Raw genomic sequence first — 19,809 nt, 5'->3', positions numbered from 1 at the left:
TCAGTGTATACCACACTGTGGCCAGTATGAAGCACATTTAAGTTTTTTTATTTTAAAACCTGTCTAGTGACTAATCTACCGATTTGTGTAGGTGATCTGTTGGAGCATATGCCGCCTTCTTCCTATAAATCATCCTCTCCTCTTACCCTACGCAGCATTGCATCATCCAAGGTGATATTTTCACTCTTTAATGCGTTGCACTTTGAAAGGTTTCAGTTTTGTATATCGTATCTTATCTTGTTCAGTGAAATCAAAACTGGATCAGAAGGAGAAGGACGGTGCTTTCCCAGGTGGTGTGAGAACCTGGAGTTGGGGAAATGCTTTAGACATGGATCGTACTGTACTGGATTCCTCGGTTCCCCCTTAAAGTCCCCGCCTGGGAGGCTTGGCAGGTGTCTTCCCCTGTGGGCTGTAGTCCTGAGAAGGGTGTGGAGGAAGGGCTGTGGTTGTGTTTAAGGACAGTTGGTTGGTTGGTCGGTCGGTACAGCCATGGCATGCAGTAGTCTAGTTCACCCTAGGATTGCCCAGCTCTGTCCACTAGATGACTGAAGAGCTTATTTAGAATGAAAATCAACCTCTTCCTGCTAATGTATGACTCATGGGGTGTAGTGCCAATCGACTCCTTTCCTGTGTGTGCATGTGTGTGTGTGTGACTGCGTGTGTGTGTGCTTGACTGCATGTGTGTGATTGTCTGTGCAAATGTGTCCTGTGTGTGCTTGTCAATGTACAGTATGCTTGTCTGCACATTTTGTGTGTGTGTGTGTGTGTGTTGACTTAGTCAGGGTAGGTCTCAGTTGAGTTGTTTCTCAGTTTTTGGACCCAGGATCCAGCCCCCCCCGCCCCCCACTCCTCCAGTCCGTCTGTCTGCCCGCTGAGTGAACAGATTGCCACCACTATTGATTCTGAAGAGTCCCAACTGAAGATAGCCCATGTTTTTTTCCCATCTACTGTTACTGGTATTAGCCAGTCCAACACCCCTCTGGTCCAAACCCCCTTTGGTCAGCCTCTCTCTTTGCAGTCCCTGTCCAACATGGCAGATGGGAGAGAACTTGAAATATTTACTTTGTTATCTGGAAGAGAATTCTGTATGTGAAGGAAACAGTTTTCTTGCGCCTCAGGAAATTGCCCTGGCCAGACATGCTGAAACTGTGTGTGGACAGTCATTTTGATACTCTAAGAGTTGGCTGTATTTCTGGGGCTCAGGACAGGATGTCCACTTAATTGCCAGCTTCTGCAAGAAATTCTTAGTAAAGAGAGCAAGACTGCAATTAGCCATGGCTCGCTGCCAAATCCCTGTACATCTGCAGAATTGTTTCTCTTTAAGACAGTTTACCAGTTGTGGGCTGTCCTCTTTCTCTCCCCGCTTTTTGAAAAGCCGGCACTGTCAGAGTGCCACGGTATAATTAGACGTAGAAGGGAGCACTAAGTCTAAAGAGGAGATGGTGGAACTGAGACATACGGAGGAAGAGACTGTTATTTATGTCTCTCTCGCTCTTAATCTTCTGTCTGGGTGTTGTGATGTGTGGAGATCACATGTTCCTGCAGAGCCCAGACGGGTACTATCACTAATACGGTCACCTCCACTCCTCTCCTAAGGTTCCAGTTACATTGCAGAGGCAGGAGATGAGGAGAAAATGTAACTCCCTGGGCTCCGGAATGTGTTGTGGTTTTAAACAGAGCAGTTAAATGTATTCTAATCTTTTCTCACCTACTCTCATCCCCTTCCTCCCTCCCTCTCTCCCTCCAGCTCCTTATCCTGGATGACTATGCAGACCCGTTTGATGCGGAGCAGGACGGGGGGACCCAGGCCACCACCGAGAAGGTGACCCAGGCCAGCACAGAGAACGATGGCTACATGGAGCCCTATGAGGCCCAGAAGATGATGGCAGGTAGATCAGTACTCTGTTCTCCCCTGGGCTCTTCAAACCTCGGCACATTACATTTGACATTTTAGTCATTTAGCAGACGCTCTTGTCCAGAGTGAGTCGTGAGTGCATACAATTTTGTTAGTTATCAGTTGCCACCTTCATTCGTCTTTCCAGACGTTTGGGAGATGGGACTCGTGTATCCCCCTGGTCAGCCGTTGAGGACTTGTGGCTTTTGTAATTGGAGCGACTGCCTGGACGCCAGAGAGCTCAGTCCTACCCTAAATGTTCCCGTGACCCTGGGTGGGTGCCCTGACCGGGTGCTGTCAGCCAGAGCCAGCTGAGCCCGAGGGCAGAGGCATCACACTCTGAGGTAACATGCAAGGCAGAGCAGAGCAAAGTTTAAAAAAAATCTAAGCAGTGCAAAGCAAGGCTACCCTCTACCTCTTACAAACTCACGCTAACTTACCTCTCTGTTTGGGTTTAGTGTGGCGTTTAATATGACTGCTAGCAGACCGTATTTGTTAGTCAACTGTCTGGTACCTTGGGTTAGCCTTCCATACAACCTCTGCCTCTCTGTGGAATTACATGTTACATGTCTAGTAATGCATCTTAGCCTTCATCATGTCTGCATATGGAAGCTGCTTCTTTGTTGACAATTAATTAGCATGTCACTTGACCATATGTCACTTGACCTTATGTTTGTTGGCTTGCCACTAATTAACTTGGTCAGATGGCCACGTGGCATGCTACATGACAGATGCGGTAGACCACAAAATGATTTTGTGGAGAGCTGGGTATCAGAAATACAATTGAATGCAGTTGTTTTGCTCTTAAATAGACAGAATACATTCTACTAGCAGATAGGTAATGTGAAAACAACCTCCACAGCAAATACATCTTCAGGAAAGACAGGCCTTTAGATGTATTTTTTCTTTGAGCTAGTCATGTTCGGTGACAACCGTACTGCTCTGAAAGAAGACATGGATTTGAGACAACAATAGCTCTGCTAACGCTAGGATTCAGCAGAAACCCTACTCACCACAACTTTGTCAAAATGAACATGATTATGCAGTGTGCGAGGACAGAACAACATCAACAAAGAATGAAGAAAACAAGCACAGAATTCCAAGATATTTAAAGGAGAATCTTGCGGTTAGCATATTCCCTCACTGAACATTCTGGAGCTTTGGACCAGTCACCAAGTGGTCTGTTCCATTAGGGATGTCAAGGCTCAGAAGACGAGGTGTTTTTATAAGAGATTAGAAGGTCCTGACCTCTCCCATGTTGGGTTTCATCTTCCTCCCCGTCCCCTCACCCACCCTCTCTCCCCAGTGTAATGGCAGAACCACTTTACTGTGGCCATCCCTCCCCTCTTCTGCTCCATATGATGACAAGCTAGGACTTAATGGCCCTCCTGACAACCTCTCGCCTTCATCAGTTTCACTGGTTTGACCTTCAACCCTGACCTTTTCTCTCTGCTGAATAGTAAGGTTTAAAACCTCTCTAGGCTAGATGGGACGCTACCGTCCCACCTGACCAACATCCAGTGAAAGTGCAGGGCGCCAAATTCAAACTGCAGAATTGTAAATATTAAACATTCTTGAAAATACACATGCAATATCTCAAAATAAAGTTGAACTTCTTGTTAATCCAGCCACGGTGTCTGATATCAAAAAGGCTTTACAGCGAAAGCAAACCATGCGATTATCTGAGGACAGCACCCCATTAAACAAACACAGACAATCATATTTCATCCCGCTAGGCGCGACACAAAACTCAGAAATAACGATATAATTAATGCGTTACCTTTGAAGAGCTTCTTATTTTGGCACTCCAATATGTGCCATAAACATCACAAATTGTCCTTTTGTTCAATTCATTCTGTCATTATATCTCCAAAATGTCCATTTATTTGGCGTGTTTGATCCAGATAAACACCGGTTCCAACTAGCGCAACATGACTACAAAATATCTAATAAATTACCTGTAATCTTTGTCCAAACATTTCAAACAACTTTCCTAATACAACTTTAGGTATTTTTTTAACGTAAATAATCGATACAATTTAAGACGGGATAAACTGCGTTCAATAGCGGATAAAAACAAAGTTGAGCAAGCTTTCAGGTCGCGCACCCCAACCACAACAGTACACTAGACTCGACCCTCGTTCTGAACAGCCCTACTTCTTCATTACACAAAGGGAAAACATCAACCAATTTCTAAAGACTGTTGACATCCAGTGGAAGCGATAGGAACTGCAAGCAAGTGCTGTTCCTATAGAAAACTCATTGAATGCTCTGTCACTTCAACAAACAAAAGATTCCTGGATGGTTTGTCCTCGGTGTTTCGCCTGCAAAATAAGTTCTGTTATACTCACAGACATCATTCAAACAGTTTTAGAAACTTCAGAGTTTTTCCTATCCAAATCTACTAATAATATCCTAGCTTCTGGGCCTGAGTAGCAGGCAGTTTACTTTGGGCACGCTTTTCATCTGGATGGGAAAATACCGCCCCCTAGCCTAGAGAGGTTAATGTGACCAGAGACTTCTGGTTTATGGTCATAACCCTGCCAGGCTTCTGCTATAAAGCCCTTTTTTTGCATTTGAATTGGAAACCTTTTATTTCCAATCAACAAGGTTGATAGGAATGTGGATTGCGAGCAATCAGAGTAATCAAGCAATCACATTGTAAGACATAATAACACAGCACGAATAAACTTTACATCAGTAAATATCTGTGAATGTCCTCGGTGTGTAACTCATGTCTGTGTACGTTGTCAGATCTGCATCGGATTGGAGATCCTTTTGACATACATTTACTAGTCCAACATTGACATTTTCTCATTCATCAGAAGAAGATATCTGCCACGATTAATAAATCTCCCTGTCTGTAAGGATCATACAGTTTTACTGACGGCCATGTCTATTTCTGCTGTGTTCAGAGACTGTTCAGAGGCGTATTCCTTGTAGTTTATTCTGTTGATTGCCAGTTCTAGTTTTGCTGTTGTTTTGACTGAGCTGTCAGGGAGCATTTGAAATTATGCTGTTTTCTGGATTTATTCAGCCCACTTCTGCCATCCTGTTGATAACCACAGTAAACTAGCAGAGCACTGAAGAACGGATTCACTGTGATTGTTTCATCAAGCAAGTGTCAAATAGTAGACTTTGATTTACGCATACACACAGGATTACACTGGATGGTTGAAATGGCTGTATTAGCCCCATTCTTTGTATTCTGTCTATGGACAGTGTAATTACTATGTTCCCCCTGATTGACCAATGTCCTGCCAAAGCTCTGGCACTGGCAGTGTTGAGCATATTTGTCAGGCTAGCATCCTACAATTCTGTGGCAGGAGAGGGAGACGAGCCACTGCCCACACCTCTGCAGTATGGCAGTGGAGGGATTTACTGGAGTGAGGCCTGGTCAGAAATTCTTCTCTCTCTCTCTGTCGCTCTCTGTGTCTGTGTCTCTGTCGCTCTCTGTGTCTCTGTCTCTGTCTGTCTCTCTCTGTCTCTCTGTCTCTCTGTCTCACTGTCCAGGCTGAAATAGATTTTCCCCGGCAGTGTTACCCTCTGCCTTTGTTAACATCAGAGCCTGACTTTCTCTCTGTCGTCTCCGTCCACTGGTACTGGACCTCACTGATGTGCATCGGCTGGCTGTAATACTCAAATCAACAACTCTCCTAGCTCTCCTATTTATGGTTTTCCGACAGAGCACGTCTTTAATTCACACCGACCACATTTATATAGACTGTTGAAGAGCATTGGGCTTACCGCTACATAAAAGCGACTGTAATGTTTAAACCTTCAGAGGAGTGTGAATCGTAGTTTCATATAAAATGTGTATCTAATTAATTAGAGGCACTGGATCATTGATAAATCAGACTGGTTTCTATTAATATTGGTTTATTGCCCCCCTCGACTCCAGCCAAAAATGCAGTCTCAGGTTTCTTCATAGATTGAATTTGTCTGTACCACTCAAACCCAGTGTCTCTTCACGCACCAGACTCACAGCCATACAGACTCACAGGAACAAACTTTTGAAGAAAAGTTTGTCTGAGATACATCTCAGAGTTATACAGTTTATTAATTCAACTTGAAAATGACAGTTTTGACACACAATTACTACAGATAGAGAAAGAGAACATAGACAATACCATAACTGAAATCATCAGAGCATGTTTAAGCACAATAATTAGCATTATTCATTTGTGTAACTAAGCACTAGCACTGATGTCTTTATTAACGTCATCCTGTTTGAGAGTAGTTGACTTGAGTTTAACTTTAGTTGGGTTTGAAGTTTTAGTTAGGTCTAGGCCGATTTCTCACAGGACCAGAAATGCACTTCGCTGCATGGTGCTTCATGCTAGCTTTTTTCTACAGAAGAAGACGTGGCCATTTCTCAGCACAGTCCTCGTTCCGTCCTAGATGACTATTAGGCTGTCGACTTCCCCAGTACCCAGTGGTAAGCGGTGTGCCATCCACCCAATTCCAGATCCTCTCTTCATCTCTGTCCGTCAGACCAATCCAGACTTCCCAGAATCCGTTTACAAATACCTGTTCCCCTCTGCTGTTTATGATCCCCAGGTCAGTTCCTCTCCTCAGACAGTCCCGCCTGCTCTCCTCCCAGTTTCTCTTCTCAGTAGAGATGTAGTACCAACTGGATTTAAAAACTCCTCCATCCCATGCTTGTTCAACTCCAGTACAGGGAGCTCTGTCTGAAGACCGTCTCTCTCAACCTGTAACTGGTCTTTTACTTTGGTCATGTTGATGTAGCTAGTCTCTGAAGAGTCTCTGTAGAGGAGACGCAGGGTGATATTGAGAGTATCTTGTAGGATACAAAGCAGCCAGTCTGTACAGTCGTCTTCTCCCTGGGGTGGTAGACACAACTTGGTTGTTTTCTGCAGTTCTGGTCTTCATGTGTACATCCATTCTCATCCATTCAGAACGGCTTTTGTATGCCTCATTGAGTTCACCATCAGATTCATCATTTGCTGCACTGACAAACTCTGCCAACTCCAACTATGCCTGTTAGTCTTATTCACTTTGAGATACTAGTGTGTGTTTGTTATGGTGTGTTTGCCCAACTCTAGACTGTTCTGAATGTTCTTTACCGGTTCCTTCTTATAACCAAAAGGACAGGAAACTGTCACACCATTGCAGCCATGAGCGTGTGGTGGTTTGAATGTTTCCATGCCACCTCTGATGCTAGCTTGTGCCCTGGTTTCTGTGCTCTGGTTTCTGTGCTCAGTGTGTCTCCAGAAACATACTTCGATAACTCTAAGCCCTTTCCTAGCCACCGTGCTTCTACACCTGCATTGCTTGCTGTTTGGGGTTTTAGGCTGGGTTTCTGTACAGCACTTTGAGATATCAGCTGATGTATGAAGGGCTATATAAATACATTTGATTTGATTTACATTGTATTGCTAACTTAACTCTGCTTTCATTTCAACGTTGTGTTCTATATTTTAAATGGCTATACTTCTGCTGCAGGATAAATAGTTTTAACCTCTATTGTCTTCAACAGATGGCGGGACAAAATGTTTTGTTCATTTAATGGCCTCGTGAGTTGTTGATTGTTTAGCATTTAGGAATCAGATTGATAATTGCGTAGCACTTAACACTGAGCAAAGACATTTGTTGTTTGCCTCAAGTGATTGTTTGTTATAACCACTTTTAGGAGTGAGTGTACATTATTACAGTCCTTGTTTTCGTAGATTGTCTTTAGTTTGTGATTTCATGGGTTTTTGGGTAAAATGGTGATGACTAATTCTGAAGTGGGCTAATAAGAAATAGCTGTTTGCTGGATTTGTAATACCATAATCCTTTTGTTTGACTTGTGCGACACACACACAGTGTGAAATGTATGATGTGTGGCCTAGGATAAAGAGTAGGTTATTACACAGGCATTTTCCTAACGGTTACGCTGACAGAGGTGTGTGTGTGTATAAGGTGTAATCCAGCCCTCTCCCTGGAGTCTCCCCATCTGATTTATGAACCTGCTGGAGGTGCTTGTCATGACTTACTAACCTGTAAAGTCTGATCCATAATCCTCTCTGTTTTTACTGGCTTTCGCTTACAGCAGGGCCTGCAGAAGTCTGCAGAGATACTGTGTATCATGTGTGTGTGTGTGTGTGTGTGTGCTTTTGTGTGTGTGTGTGCTTTTGTGTGTGTGTGCTCGTGTATGGGCAAGCCGTGCAGCAGACCCCACACTCCCACGAGTGTGTGTGCGCGCACACACACACACACGTTCTAAGCTATCAGCTGGGCCATTCTTCACGTGCACCACCACCAGCTAATTACAGATGGGGCTGCTGGAAGACGGAATTATCATATTTTGCGGATTCTCTTTTCCTCTCCTTTCCTCTCTGTTATATTGTTGTATTTGTTGAGACTTGCAGTCAGGGCCATGCAGACAGAGAGGGCTGTGTGTATACTGCAGGGCTGTACTCTTCAGGCCATTTCTCAACGACTCCAGTAATAGACGTGACACTCCCTGAGTGTGTGGGCACACACACACACACACACACACACACACACATTCTCTCTCACACACAGGGGCCCATCCTTCCCAGCCCAATCCGCCAGCCATATGAGATGTTTCCCACAGTGTGTGGGAGGCGTTGTGCAAACAACCGGCATGACTGGGCTGTGATGAGCAAACACAGGCAGCCGTGTCCAGTACCCACCACCACCCTGAACCCTGGGCTGATACAGGGCCAAGCCACATCACCTCAGGTGAGGTGAAAACAAGCCCCTGGGCCTAAGGACCATGACAGAACTGAGTCGCTGTGGTGAATGTACGACACACTGTGACAACCAAAGCAGCCTCACTGTACAGTGTGTCTTTCCGGATAATTTCATCCTCACTTCCCAGTCATACCCACCTAGTTATCTAGTGGACATTAACCCACGAGTACAGCAGAAACCTTGGCTTTTTCCACCATACTAGCTGACTCATGGGAGAGGAACCGCAGTACCTGCTTTCACCTACAGTTCATAAAGCTCCAACTGGAACATGCTCAAATCACTCACTCAGTGCTGCTGGGAAAAGTTTCCTAATGCTGGCACTAGAGCATCCCATGCCAACCAGATGTGTTGTGGTTCCTACTGTGGGTTATTAATCCAATTACTCACCACACACACACTATGGCGTGGCTCACTACTACCCACTCAGCTCTATGGAGGAGGAGGGCACTGTTTTATAGCCAGAGATATTGCTGGCATGGCAATATGTCAGACTGGGATACCTGCACATTGCTGGGTGTTTCCCCACAGTACATCTCTACCTGTGGCTTTATTTATTGGGCCACTTACAGGGGAGAGAAAGGAAGAGCGCTATGCAGAGTGGTTTCCAATAGCTTTTTCATATGGGGGGAAACTGACTCAGGGTTATGAGAGCCAGGCTAATACATGTGTCGGCACATTTCTTGGCCCGTAAGCTGGTTCTGCTCCGAGCTGAAACTTGAGGTATATCCTGGACATGTACAGACAGTGCTATACTCTTGAAAGGGGGATTTTCTCAGCTTTGCACTGTGATGTGTTCTGATTGCATGGAAATGGGGATTTGAGTGTATCCTTGTTTTCTGATTTCATGGTGTTATTTTGTCATGATCCTCTCCTCCAGAGTTTGACATTGCGGTCTTTTTATGAGTGTCATGGAAAATGTTGAGAGCTTGTCAGGATAATTGTCTTGCCGGTACAGAGGCCCTGGTACTTAAAGTACACAGCTGTCACAAATACAAGGCTTTCTTTCTTCCTGGTTTCAGACTTGACCTGTAGTGTAGAAAGGGTTAATGCTGCTGTGCCTGTGTAGTCCACCGTTCTGTGGCCTTGGTGCTGAGGGCTAATTTAGTAAGGCCAGGAAACAGGAAGCGTGGGAGGCGGGAGGTGAGGGACAGAGCGGCGTCCAGGCAGAAGGACTGACGACTTATTGATGAGGAGAGAGGTCTCGCGCAGGCAAGCCGTTAACCCCCCTCCAGCCAAGCCGTTAACCCCCCAGCCCCACCCACTCACTTACTGTCGCTGACTCAATGTGCTGTTCTATGATTTTATACACGGCCGTCCATCCATTTAATATCCACCATGGCATTTACGTTGAATCCTGATACCATAGGTGGAGAGATTAAATTATAGTGTTATAGTCTCTTGGTAATGAAAGGTGTAGGTTTCCGTCAGGTTCTGTGGATTAGATACATAAGCAATTTGAGCCAATGATCAATCCTTCAACAGTGACATCTAGGATTGCCACAAGCTCCATCTACACCTGCATGTGTTGTAAAGGAAAGTCCTGTAACGTTTCCTAGAGTGGATCTGTTGGTTTGGACTAGAGCTGTGACTGTCATTACTTTTTGTCAGCCGGTGATTGTCAAGAAAATAACTGCTGGTCTCATGGTAATGTATCGTTTAATTAACATAAACACGTTTAGCATCTCCTGGCTTCCACGCATAGCGTCCAAGCTACTGATGCAGACCTTTGGAACATGTTTAGTTTAAAAAGTATAATAAATCCATGTAATATAGCCTAGACCTTCACAATAAATCCATTATTTAATTTAGACAGATCTAAAGAAGCATGATATGAAGAAAATGTAGTCTATTTCAGAAGAACAGAATAGCAGTTGTCCTTATGTTAGGCCCTGATCTGGTTATGCCATATGGCTGTGGGCTACACTAGTTCATTTAGCAGATAAGATTTGGCTTAGAATTACGTGGTATCGTTTTATAGTATGAAGAATACAATCGGACATAGCTGAATCAAAATAGAAAGGATATTTTCTCCAAAGGATTTACGAGGGAGTTCACACGTGCGTATGTTCTATGTTGATCGGTTAACAATGAAACAGTTGTGATGCAACGGTTGGGCTACATATTTAGATTTGTAATACTTTCTAAGGCTGCATGATGAGACTTTAATAATGATTTGAATAAAGTAACATAAGGCATGAGCTCTGCTTTGTTATAGTGCAGTCTGCACACCATTCATCAGTCTCTCATTCATAATTTGACCAACACTTGATAATGCCATCCCCCTTGTGTGGCTGTAATGCCCCCTAGAAACATCCATGCCTTCAGTGGCCATTGCACCCTTGGGCTGTATATAATAATTATTATTCCCTTATTCCGGCTGCTAATGGCCTTGCTCCGAAGCACCTCTTACTCACATGGCTCTCTCAGATCTCCATTCTTATTCACCAATGCCTGTCACGTGATCGGGTCCTTCTCACCAGCGTCTCAGGCTCTGAAGTAGGCTACAAGTGAAGACAGACACATCGGGGACCAAATGCGCGCGTCCTTGTTATCGATATTCATATGGATGATGTTAGAAGAACTAGGCCTAACAAACAGCAAAGTACTAGCCTATGTCAATCTACTATCCCCCATAATATAAAAATGTATATATTATATTGGTCAACTTGTCCTTCTGTGTGAGATGAATTATTCCAAACATAGTCTGGGACAGTTGTGGGAAGCGATAGAGCCCAAATGAATACAACCACTCCCATCAAAAAACCTTTTAAATGCAATGAGGCTGATGCAACAGATCAGAATGTTTAGCTTAAATGTTGATAAACTATTAGGCTATTTCTTCACATTATATGGGCAGCAATGTGCACACGGCAGTAAGTGCTGATAAGTGCAAATGTTCTGAAATGTAATCAATTATCGGGAAAACACCATTCTCAAATGCGATTATGCACGTAATGCTTTATTATTAAGGTGCATTTTTATGGTGAAAAGTATCTTCCCCAAACTTGAAACTCACGCGCAGTCTATGTATGCCAGTTAGGCTCTACACTGGTTGTAAAGCGGATTCATGTGCTTCATTTTAAGACGTTATTTGGCTACTTTAGTTGTTAAACAAATCTTATAAAAACATTTTAAAAAAACAAATAGGCCTATGGGCTAGGCTACATGAGGTGTGCAACTGTGATTTGAAAAAGTAAAAAAAATACATGTCATCAATACACTTAAATAGCGGACTTGAGGAGGCTTTTCCTGTGGTTAATCTTCATGTCAGACAGGTAGGCTATACTCCTGTTGTAAATAGAAGCAATGTGCTTAATATTAGTAAATTTGAGAAATAAATATAGTAGGCCTAGCCTATAGAAAGCTGATTGGATCCTCTTTTTAAGAGGCCATCAAAACTCATGCAATTGGATAGCCAAAATAAAGTCTTTGATTTGATTTTTGATTACATTTGCATTGCTGTTAGCTGTACCACAGCTAACAGCAATGCACCACAGCCCCAAACTGTACCACAGCCCCAAACCACAGAGGGCTGGTTACAGGCCCTACCTTCCCCATCCATCCTCTCTCCTCCTCCCCTTCACTCCCTGTCCATCGGGCGTAAAAGCAGCCTCTCTCCCTGACTAGGTGTGGGTGACACTGTGAATTTACACTGGCCTGTTAGGACACACACACTCACACACTGGGGCTGGCTGAGCTGTAATACCAGGATGCGAGTAGAGGAAGTGGTGGGTAGCCAACTGCCACAGTTAAATAAAGGTTACATAAAACAATTAACAAAATATATAAAAAGGCCCCGCTGTGTTGGTGAGGCAGGCAGACTGTGCCAGGTGCCAAGGATGGATGGTTGGGTTGGCAGGCTGAGCGACCATCCGTCATGCCTGGGTGGGCAGAGACAGTGCTAGGTGGGATGGGCTGGAACTCCAGTGCAGGGTGATGGTATTTTAAGTCATTAATTTCTTCTCTAAAATGAATGGCTCCGTTAATCCTTGTCAGGGCCACTGCAGAGGAGAGGACGGCCACCGGAACGATTTACACCCGCTATTTACTGTCTCCTCTCCTCTCTGTTAGCTCAACTGATCTGCCTGTCTGTCTGCCCTGCCTGCCTGTCTGCCTCACAGACACTGTGACTTTATTCAGTCATGCTTTAAAAGACCAAACAGTCTGAAAGAGAAGCTGTAGGTCATTTGATGTGTCAAGTATCAATTTCGCCATTCTGTCATACTGACGGGCCCACAGTCATCGCAGTCTGATAGTTTAACTTGATGGGGCGGTTTGGTCAGATCTGGCAGTCTGAGCTGCTGAGTAATGGAGCTGGTTTGTTCTGGTTGGTTTGAATGGTATGTTGTGTCTCTGCGGTGGTGGTGGTCGAGCTGCATATGCACACAGGAAATCAGGGCTGTTGGCACTCTGGTGTGAGAGCAAACTCTATTAGGTGTGACTGTGTTGGAGAGGGCTAGAGAGACCTACAACTGTTGAGCACCATGAGAGCGACAGACAGACGGATGTAATGCAGAACCGTGCTCTCTCCCAGACATCAGAGTGTGCTGGGCTCTCTGCCAGCGTTATGGCACAACTATACCATTACTGCAACGTTAACTGCAGCTCAGTCTGCAATAGGCACTCTAAAAGCAAGACATAGGATCAATATCATCCCTGGATCCATTTAAGCCCAAGACGCTGCTTTTGACTATCATAACTCAAATTTGATCCCCTCACTTCACCCAGAATGCCCCTTGTTCCTTTGTGCCCTGGGGACCCCCAGCATGTGTGAAGGGCCTCAGGGCTGGAGTGGTGTAGAGTATCCTGAGTGAACTGTAGTGGAGAGGGGTCCTAAAGGAGTCGGCCTGTCTGTCTGCCTGCGTGCCTGCCTGCGTGCCTGCCTGCGTGTGTGTGTGCCTGCCTGCCTGTCTGCCTGTGTGCTTGTCTGTCTGTGCGTAATGCAGCAGAGACAGCAGTCTAACAGCAGGGCTGGATGAGGCGGGTCCAAGGGCCAAACACACCGATGAAGTTGTCTTCATAACCCTGAATCATCTCTCTAACCCCTTATCCTCTCCCTCGCTCTCTCAATCCCTCTCTTTCTCTCTATCCTTCTCCTCTCTCCCTCTCTCTCCCTCTCTCTCCCCCAAATTCCTTTTCTCTCTAGTCTTCACTCTCCGTCTCTCCACCCCAGTCAGTCTTTCTCTCTAACTCCTTTTCCTCTTGCCCTCTCCCCAGTCCCTCTTTCTCTCTAACTCCTTTTCCTCTTGCCCTCTCCCCAGTCCCTCTTTCTCTCTAACTCCTTTTCCTCTCCCCAGTCCCTCTTTCTCTCTAACTCCTTTTCCTCTCCCCAGTCCCTCTTTCTCTCTAACTCCTTTTCCTCTCCCCAGTCCCTCTTTCTCTCTAACTCCTTTTCCTCTCCCCAGTCCCTCTTTCTCTCTAACTCCTTTTCCTCTCCCCAGTCCCTCTTTCTCTCTAACTCCTTTTCCTCTCCCCAGTCCCTCTTTCTCTCTAACTCCTTTTCCTCTCCCCAGTCCCTCTTTCTCTCTAACTCCTTTTCCTCTCCCCAGTCCCTCTTTCTCTCTACCTCACTCGGTCCAGGACTCCTTTTCCTCTCCCCAGTCCCTCTTTCTCTCTAACTCCTTTTCCTCTCCCCAGTCCCTCTTTCTCTCTAACTCCTTTTCCTCTCCCCAGTCCCTCTTTCTCTCTAACTCCTTTTCCTCTCGCCCTCTCCCCAGTCCCTCTTTCTCTCTAACTCCTTTTCCTCTCGCCCTCTCCCCAGTCCCTCTTTCTCTCACAAACACACTCACTCGGTCCAGGAGCCAGAGAGTGATAGGCTTGCTGTGATAGAATGACTTCTTTATACAAGTCTCGTTGTCTTGTAAAATAACCCTAGAGGCCTTTTCTCCCTCACAGAGCAAATGTATCTATGACATTTATTGACCTTCTCTCTGTTTGCCTCTCTTACCTTCTCTCTCAAGGAAAACACAACTAGATTTAAACATTTACCCTTCTCTGTTCTCTATAGGCATCTCTACAATGAGCAATAACACATACGCACGCACGCACACACACACACAACACACACACACAGTAACGGTTTTGACTTGAGGTTATTGTTTGCAGGGGTGCCAGGTAAGTTGTGCCTACCAGAGAAAATATTGATTTCTTCTTTTTGTTTGGAAGGGAAATAGTCCCATCTGGTCCATCAAGTCTACACCAATACAAAGGACAAAGTCAGTATGGAAATACACTTGGATTCATTGGATTTATTGGAAATAACTTCAAAACAAATGTGTTCTTTTGCGTGGGTTGTATTACCAACATAAATGATCACACACATAATAATATAACAAACAATAAGCTCTGGTTCCTCAAGAAAAGTCCTGTACCTCGGGCCTAAAAGAGTCCAGCCCGGGAAAAGGGGTTCAGGGAACTGACCTTAGTCACGCAATGTTTGTCGGTTCATAAAAGTGTAGCGTAAACCCAGTCTCAATCATACAATCAAAATATCAAGCTCTTTTACCACACAACCATAAAGAGTATCAAATCTCAGTAGTCTTCAACTACAACTGACCACATAAATAATCACGGTATACATCACACTAAAACAAATGAAATACCACATGCAAAATAGTTGTAGTCAATCAGTCAGTCAGACAATCCAATCCGCCAACAGATCTGTGTCGTCCAAAGGAAGCAATGAGTGGATCCGGTCCTGGTTAAACTTGCAACAAGGCCACAAAGCACACTTTTAAATACAACAAAACAAACGGAGTAAAGAAGCTTCGGAACTGAGGGTTGAACACATCCTCATTCGGACCACCATCACAAACCCACTTTTGCGCAGCGGATGCTGGCTATTTAATAGGGAATTAAAGGGGAAGCGCCCTATTGGAAGGAGAAGCACTGAGACAGGTCAGACAAATTCAGGGCCGTCACAACATACACACACAAATACAGTGCCTTGCGAAAGTATTCGGCCCCCTTGAACTTTGCGACCTTTTGCCACATTTCAGGCTTCAAACATAAAGATATAAAACTGTATTTTTTTGTGAAGAATCAACAACAAGTGGGACACAATCATGAAGTGGAACGACATTTATTGGATATTTCAAACTTTTTTAACAAATCAAAAACTGAATTGGGCGTGCAAAATTATTCAGCCCCCTTAAAACCTCTTAAGTCGAGCCCCTACAAAAAAAAATACAGTTTTTTCGAACATTCTGTTAAAAATCGTATGTAACAGTCTATTGCTGACAGTACCACTCATTGAACATAAATGACACGCACACATTATATGAATATGTGCGTGTCTCATATCTCTGTCCTCCTGAAGCGACTATGCTTAGCATTCTGCTAGCTAATGAATCAGCTCAGTGAAAGCCCACTGTATGAGTACAGAGGAGATCACAACCCTATGGGAGCTGTGTACTTCAATGACAAGGAGCAGATGTGCAATAGGCAGTGACTCATAGCATCATGCACAGTGTGTGTATTAGTAATTAATGGCCTTTGTCCCCCTCATTGTGTATTCCATCAGAAATAATTCAATGGTGGAAAGTTTGACTGACTTCTGAAGGCTAAATGAAAACTCAGTTGAGTGTATCCCCACTGTTAGTGTGTGGGTGCCGTGGGGTTTGGTTCAGTCTCTCTCTCTCTCCCAGTTTTCTTCATCTCTCTGTTTCCTGATTCTGCTGTGTTTTTATCTTCGGAGGACACATTTAATTTTGTACATTTTTTTTTTTACAGCTTTTCTGCTACATAGACACACGTTACACATACAGTTGAAGTCGGATGTTTACATACACCTTAGCCAAATACATTTAAACTCAGTTTTTCACAATTCCTGACATTTAATCCTCGTAAAAACTCTGTCTGAGTTTTAAGAATGTGAAATGTCAGAATAATAGAGTGATTTATTTCAGCTTTTATTTCTTTCATCACATTCCCAGTGGGTCAGAAGGTTACATACACTCAATTAGTAATTGGTAGCATTTCCTTTAAATTGTTTAACTTGGGTCAAATGTTTCGGGTAGCCTTCCACAAGTTTCCCACAATAAGATGGGTGAATTTTTGGCCCATTCCTCCTGACATAGCTTGTGTAACTGAGTCAGATTTGTAGGCCTCCTTGCTCGAACAGCGCTTTTTCAGTTCTGCCCACAAATGTTCTATAGGATTGAGGTCTTGGCTATCTGATGGCCACTCCAATATCTTGACTTTCTTGTCCTTAAGCCATGTTGCCACAACTTTGGATGTATGCTTGGGGTCATTGTCCATTTGGAAGACCCATTTGCGACCAAGCTTTAACTTCCTGACTGATGTCCTGAGATGTTGCTTCAATATATCCACATCATTGTGAAGTGCACCAGTCCCTCCTGCAGCAAAGCACCCCCACAACATGATGCTGCCATCCCCGTGCTTCACGGTTGGGATGGTGATCTTCGGCTTGCAAGCCTCCCCCTTTTTCCTCCAAACATAATGAGGGTCATTATGGCCAACGGTTCTATTTTTGTTTCATCAGACCAGAGGACATTTCTCCAAAAAGGACGTACTATTGTTTGTACAGCTGAACGTTGTACCTTCAGGCGTTTGGAAATTGCTCCCAAGGATGAACCAGACTTGTGGAGGTCTACAATTTTTTTCCTGAGGCTGAGGCTTGGCTAATTTTGTTTGATTTTCCAATGATGTCAAGCAAAGAGGCACTGAGTTTGAAGGTAGGCCTTGAAATACATCCACAGGTACACCTCCAATTGACTCAAAGTATGTAAATTAGCCTATCAGAAGCTTCGAAAGCTTTCTGGAATTTTCCAAGCTGTTTAAAGGCACAGTCAACTTAGTGTATGTAAACTTCTGGCCCACTGGAATTGTGATACAGTGAAGTATAAGTGAAATAATCTGTCTGTAAACAATTTTGAAAAAATTACTTATGTCATGCACAAAGTAGATGTCCTAACCGACTTCCCAAAACTATAGTTTGTTAACAAGAAATTTGCGAAGTGGTTGAAAAACAAGTTTTAATGACTCCAAACTAAGTGTATGTAAACTTCCAACTTCAACTGTATATCATCCATGTAAAAAACCTGTCTTATCAGAATGAACAATTTCTGGTAAAATCTTTTTTATTCTATGTGCTATGCATTTCGCCAGGATTTTCGCATCACAACATTGAAGTGTAAGAGGCCTCTAGTTTTTTAAATGGACTGGATCTTTATACTTACAACCTGGGTCCTGTTTCAGTAGTAATGAAATCAGACCTTGTTGAGTACCTGAAAGTCTATCATTTTTATAGGAGTAATTAAAACATGCTAAAATGGATCTTTGAGTATATCTAAAAAGGTTTGATTATACCTCTACTGGTATACCTTCAAGCACTGGTGTTTTTCCACACTGAAAACATTTAATTGCCTCAAGATGTTTCTCCTCCGTAAGTTGGCCTTCACACAGGAAATTGTAGTGCATTTTTCACAATTTTCCATCCAATTCGCTTTATTTTTGTAATAAATTACACTTGATCGTTCTTGAATAAGTTCCTCCAATCCTTTTTATTTTCCCTCTAACCTATATTGTGCCTCTAGTAGAGGTTGACTGATTAATCGGAATGGCTGAATAATTAGGGCCGATTTCAAGTTTTCATAAATCGGTAATCTGCATTTTTGGACATCGATCAAGGATGACTACATTGCACTCCACAAGGAGACTGCGTGGCAGGCTGACTACCTGTTATGTGAGTGCAGCAAGGAGTCAAGGTAAGGTGCTAGCTAGCATTAAACTTATCTTATAAAAAACAATCAATCTTAACATAATCACTTGTTAACTACACATGGTTGATGATATTACTAGTTTGTCTAGCTTGTCCTGCATTGCATATAATCGATGCGGTGCCTGTTAATTTATCATTGAATCACAGCCGACTTCGCCAATCGTGTGATTTAACAAGCGCATTCGCGAAAAAAGCACTGGTTGCACCAATGTGTACCTAACCATAAACATCAACGCCTTTCTTTAAATCAATATACAAAAGTATATATTTTTAAACCCTGCATATTTTGTTACATGAAATTCCTGTTAGCATGCAATATTAAACTAGGAAAATTGTGTCACTTCTCTTTCATTTTAAATCAATATACAAAAGTATATATTTCTTTTAAACCCTGCATATTTTGTTACATGACATTCATGTTCAATGCTTTAAAGGCAATATATTTTTAAACTATTTTGTTACATGAAATTGTCAGGCTTCAGGGAAATTGTCACTTCAGAATCAAATCAAATTTATTTATATAGCCCTTCGTACATCAGCTGATATCTCAAAGTGCTGTACAGAAACCCAGCCTAAAACCCCAAACAGCAAGCAATGCAGGTGTAGAAGCAGAATCAGAGAGATAGGTAGGAGCAAGCCCATGTAATGCTTTGTAGGTTAGCAGTAAAACCTTGAAATCAGCCCTTGCTTTGACAGGAAGCCAGTGTAGAGAGGCTAGCACTGGAGTAATATGATCAAATTTTTTGGTTCTAGTCAGGATTCTAGCAGCCGTATTTAGCACTAACTGAAGTTTATTTAGTGCTTTATCCGGGTAGCCGGAAAATAGAGCATTGCAGTAGTCTAACCTAGAAGTGACAAAAGCATGGATTAATTTTTCTGCATCATTTTTGGACAGAAAGATTCTGATTTTTGCAATGTTACGTAGATGGAAAAAGATGTCCTTGAAATGGTCTTGATATGTTCTTCAAAAGAGAGATCAGGGTCCAGAGTAACGCCGAGGTCCTTCACAGTTTTATTTGAGACGACTGTACAACCATTAAGATTAATTGTCAGATTCAACAGAAGATCTCTTTGTTTCTTGGGACCTAGAACAAGCATCTCTGTTTTGTCCGAGTTTAATAGTAGAAAGTTTGCAGCCATCCACTTCCTTATGTCTGAAACACATGCTTCTAGCGAGGGCAATTTTGGGGCTTCACCATGTTTCATTGAAATGTACAGCTGTGTGTCATCCGCATAGCAGTGAAAGTTTACATTATGTTTTCGAATAACATCCCCAAGAGGTAAAATATATAGTGAAAACAATAGTGGTCCTAAAACGGAACCTTGAGGAACACCGAAATTTACAGTTGATTTGTCAGAGGACAAACCATTCACAGAGACAAACTGATATCTTTCCGACAGATAAGATCTAAACCAGGCCAGAACATGTCCGTGTAGACCAATTTGGGTT

The 19,809-nt window shown here is 43.4% G+C and overlaps 1 protein-coding gene across 7 annotated transcripts in view; it reads left to right on the top strand.

Annotated features, from left to right (window-relative positions):
* LOC112263644 (SH2 domain-containing adapter protein F) overlaps positions 1 to 19,809 on the top strand; it is a 126,613-nt gene that overhangs the window by 22,795 nt on the left and 84,009 nt on the right. For all 7 annotated transcript variants that reach the window (XM_024440117.2, XM_024440119.2, XM_024440118.2 and 4 more), the window contains exon 2: positions 1,748 to 1,889. In XM_024440117.2, coding sequence (XP_024295885.1) covers positions 1,748 to 1,889 — 142 coding nt within the window. The remainder of the gene's footprint in view (positions 1 to 1,747; positions 1,890 to 19,809) is intronic.

The sequence above is a fragment of the Oncorhynchus tshawytscha genome, linkage group LG12 (assembly GCF_018296145.1).
Source record: "Oncorhynchus tshawytscha isolate Ot180627B linkage group LG12, Otsh_v2.0, whole genome shotgun sequence".
Classification (NCBI taxonomy): Eukaryota; Metazoa; Chordata; class Actinopteri; order Salmoniformes; family Salmonidae; genus Oncorhynchus; species Oncorhynchus tshawytscha.
The sequence above is the reverse complement of the archived record's forward strand: the minus strand, read 5'-3'. Positions and strand labels throughout refer to the sequence as shown.